Source organism: Bufo bufo, chromosome 1 (assembly GCF_905171765.1).
Source record: "Bufo bufo chromosome 1, aBufBuf1.1, whole genome shotgun sequence".
NCBI lineage: Eukaryota > Metazoa > Chordata > Amphibia > Anura > Bufonidae > Bufo > Bufo bufo.
The window spans coordinates 832,314,485-832,316,726 of NC_053389.1; the positions used below are offsets into that span (position 1 = coordinate 832,314,485).

General features: G+C 37.8%; 1 protein-coding gene across 1 annotated transcript; it reads left to right on the forward strand.

Annotated features, from left to right (window-relative positions):
- Positions 1-273: 273 nt before the first annotated feature.
- Positions 274-1,233, forward strand: LOC120990224 (olfactory receptor 11A1-like). Its single transcript, XM_040418893.1, has one exon. It carries the CDS (start codon positions 274-276, stop codon positions 1,231-1,233), a length of 960 nt encoding a protein of 319 aa, XP_040274827.1.
- The last annotated feature ends 1,009 nt before the right edge of the window (positions 1,234-2,242 follow it).

Sequence of the window (2,242 nt, forward strand, 5' to 3'; positions counted from 1 at the left end):
GTAGAATCAATTCAATCATCTATCTTTATGTTTTACATATTTGGTTTACACTGATCATCTCCAGAGTGATTATTTATAATCTCTCTGTGACTTCTTTTTGTTCCATCCTAATTTAAAATACCTTGAGAGGCCATGTAAAAGGCATTATTTTTAATAGTCTCCTTCTTGGGGACTAAAGATTCTGTTATATATTCCACAGACACAATATCCAAAGCCCTTTTAATTTACAGCATTAGTCAGTGCACTGTGGCCTTTTTCCAGGTTATAGAAATTATGTACCCAACACAAGTTCAGGAAATCAACTCCTCCACGGTCACTGAGTTCCTTATACTGGGATTCCCGGCTCTGAATGATTACAAGTTGCCTTTCTTCTCCATTATTCTTCTCATGTATTCCATGACTATTTGTGAAAACTTCTTGATCATTTTTCTGGTCGTAACAAGCCAACATCTCCGTTCTCCAATGTATTTCTTCCTTGGACATTTGGCACTGTCAGACATCGTCCTTGTGACAAGTGTTATTCCTAAGATGTTGGATATCATTATAAGAGAAGGGATCATGATATCTTATGTTGAGTGTTTAACTCAATCTTATGTGTATGGTGGAACTGTCAGTGCAGAGTGTTTTTTGCTCACAGCCATGTCCTATGACCGTTACTTGGCCACCTGTAGACCTCTGCATTATATTTTAATGATGAGTGTCAAGGTTAGATACAGCCTGATCATCTCATCCTGGATGCTCGGTTTTACATTAATGCTTATCTCACTTTTACTTATTTGTGGTTTAGACTTCTGTGGGCCGAATGTTATTGACCATTTCTTTTGTGACTATACCCCTCTGCTACAACTTTCTTGCTCAGATACAGCCATTCTTGACATTGAACTGGTTGTCCTTTGTTTTCCAATAATTATTTTGCCATTTGTATTCATTATTATAACATATGTTCACATTTTCATCACTATCTTTGGAATTTCCTCCACCTCAGGCCGACAAAAGACTTTCTCCACTTGTAGTTCTCACTTGGTAGTTGTTTCTACCTATTATGGCTCCATGCTCATAATTTACATAGTTCCATATAGAGGACATTCACTTACTGTTAACAAGTTTATTTCCGTTGTCTACATTGTACTAACCCCCCTTCTAAACCCTGTTATATACAGTCTGAGGAATAAAGCCATTCAGTCATCCGTGATGAAATATCTGAATGTTTGTGGTAAGAACAGAAACTTGTAGTAGAAGAAAGAGATGTAAAGCCCGAGAAATGTATGGCTTCTTTAATATATCGTTATTCCTGTGTTTTTTTCTTGTTCTAACAATATACAGTACAGACCAAAAGTTTGGACACACCTTCTCATTCAAAGATCTTTTTTTTTTTTTCATGACTATGAAAATTGTAGATTCACACTGAAGGCATCAAAACTATGAATTAACACATGTGGAATTATATACATAACAAACAAGTGTGAAACAACAGAAAATATGTCATATTCTAGGTTCTTCAAAGTAGCCACCTTTTGCTTTGATTATTGCTTTGCACACTCTTGGCATTCTCTTGATGAGCTTCAAGAGGTAGTCCCCTGAAATGGTTTTCACTTCACAGGTGTGCCCTGTCAGGTTTATTAAGTGGGATTTCTTGCCTTATAAATGGGGTTGGGACCATCAGTTGCGTTGAGGAGAAGTCAGGTGGATACACAGCTGATAGTCCTACTGAATAGACTGTTAGAATTTGTATTATGGCAAGAAAATAGCAGCTAAGTAAAGAAAAACGAGTGGCCATCATTACTTTAAGAAATGAAGGTCAGTCAGTCAGCCGAAAAATTGGAAAAACTTTGAAAGTAAGGGCTTTTTGACCATGAAGGAGAGTGATTGGGGGCTGCGCCAGATGACCTGGCCTCCACAGTCCTGAACCCAATCGAGATGGTTTGGGGTGAGCTGGACCGCAGAGTGAAGGCAAAAGGGCCAACAAGTGCTAAGCATCTCTGGGAACTCCTTCAAGACTGTTGGAAGACCATTTCAGGGGTCTACCTCTTGAAGCTCATCAAGAGAATGCCAAGAGCGTGCAAAGCAGTAATCAAAGCAAAAGGTGGCTACTTTGAAGAACCTAGAATATGACATATTTTCAGTTGTTTCACACTTGGTTGTTATGTATATAATTCCACATGTGTTAATTCATAGTTTTGATGCCTTTATAGTCATGAAAATAAAGAAAACTCTTTGAATGAGAAGGTGTGTCCAAACTTTT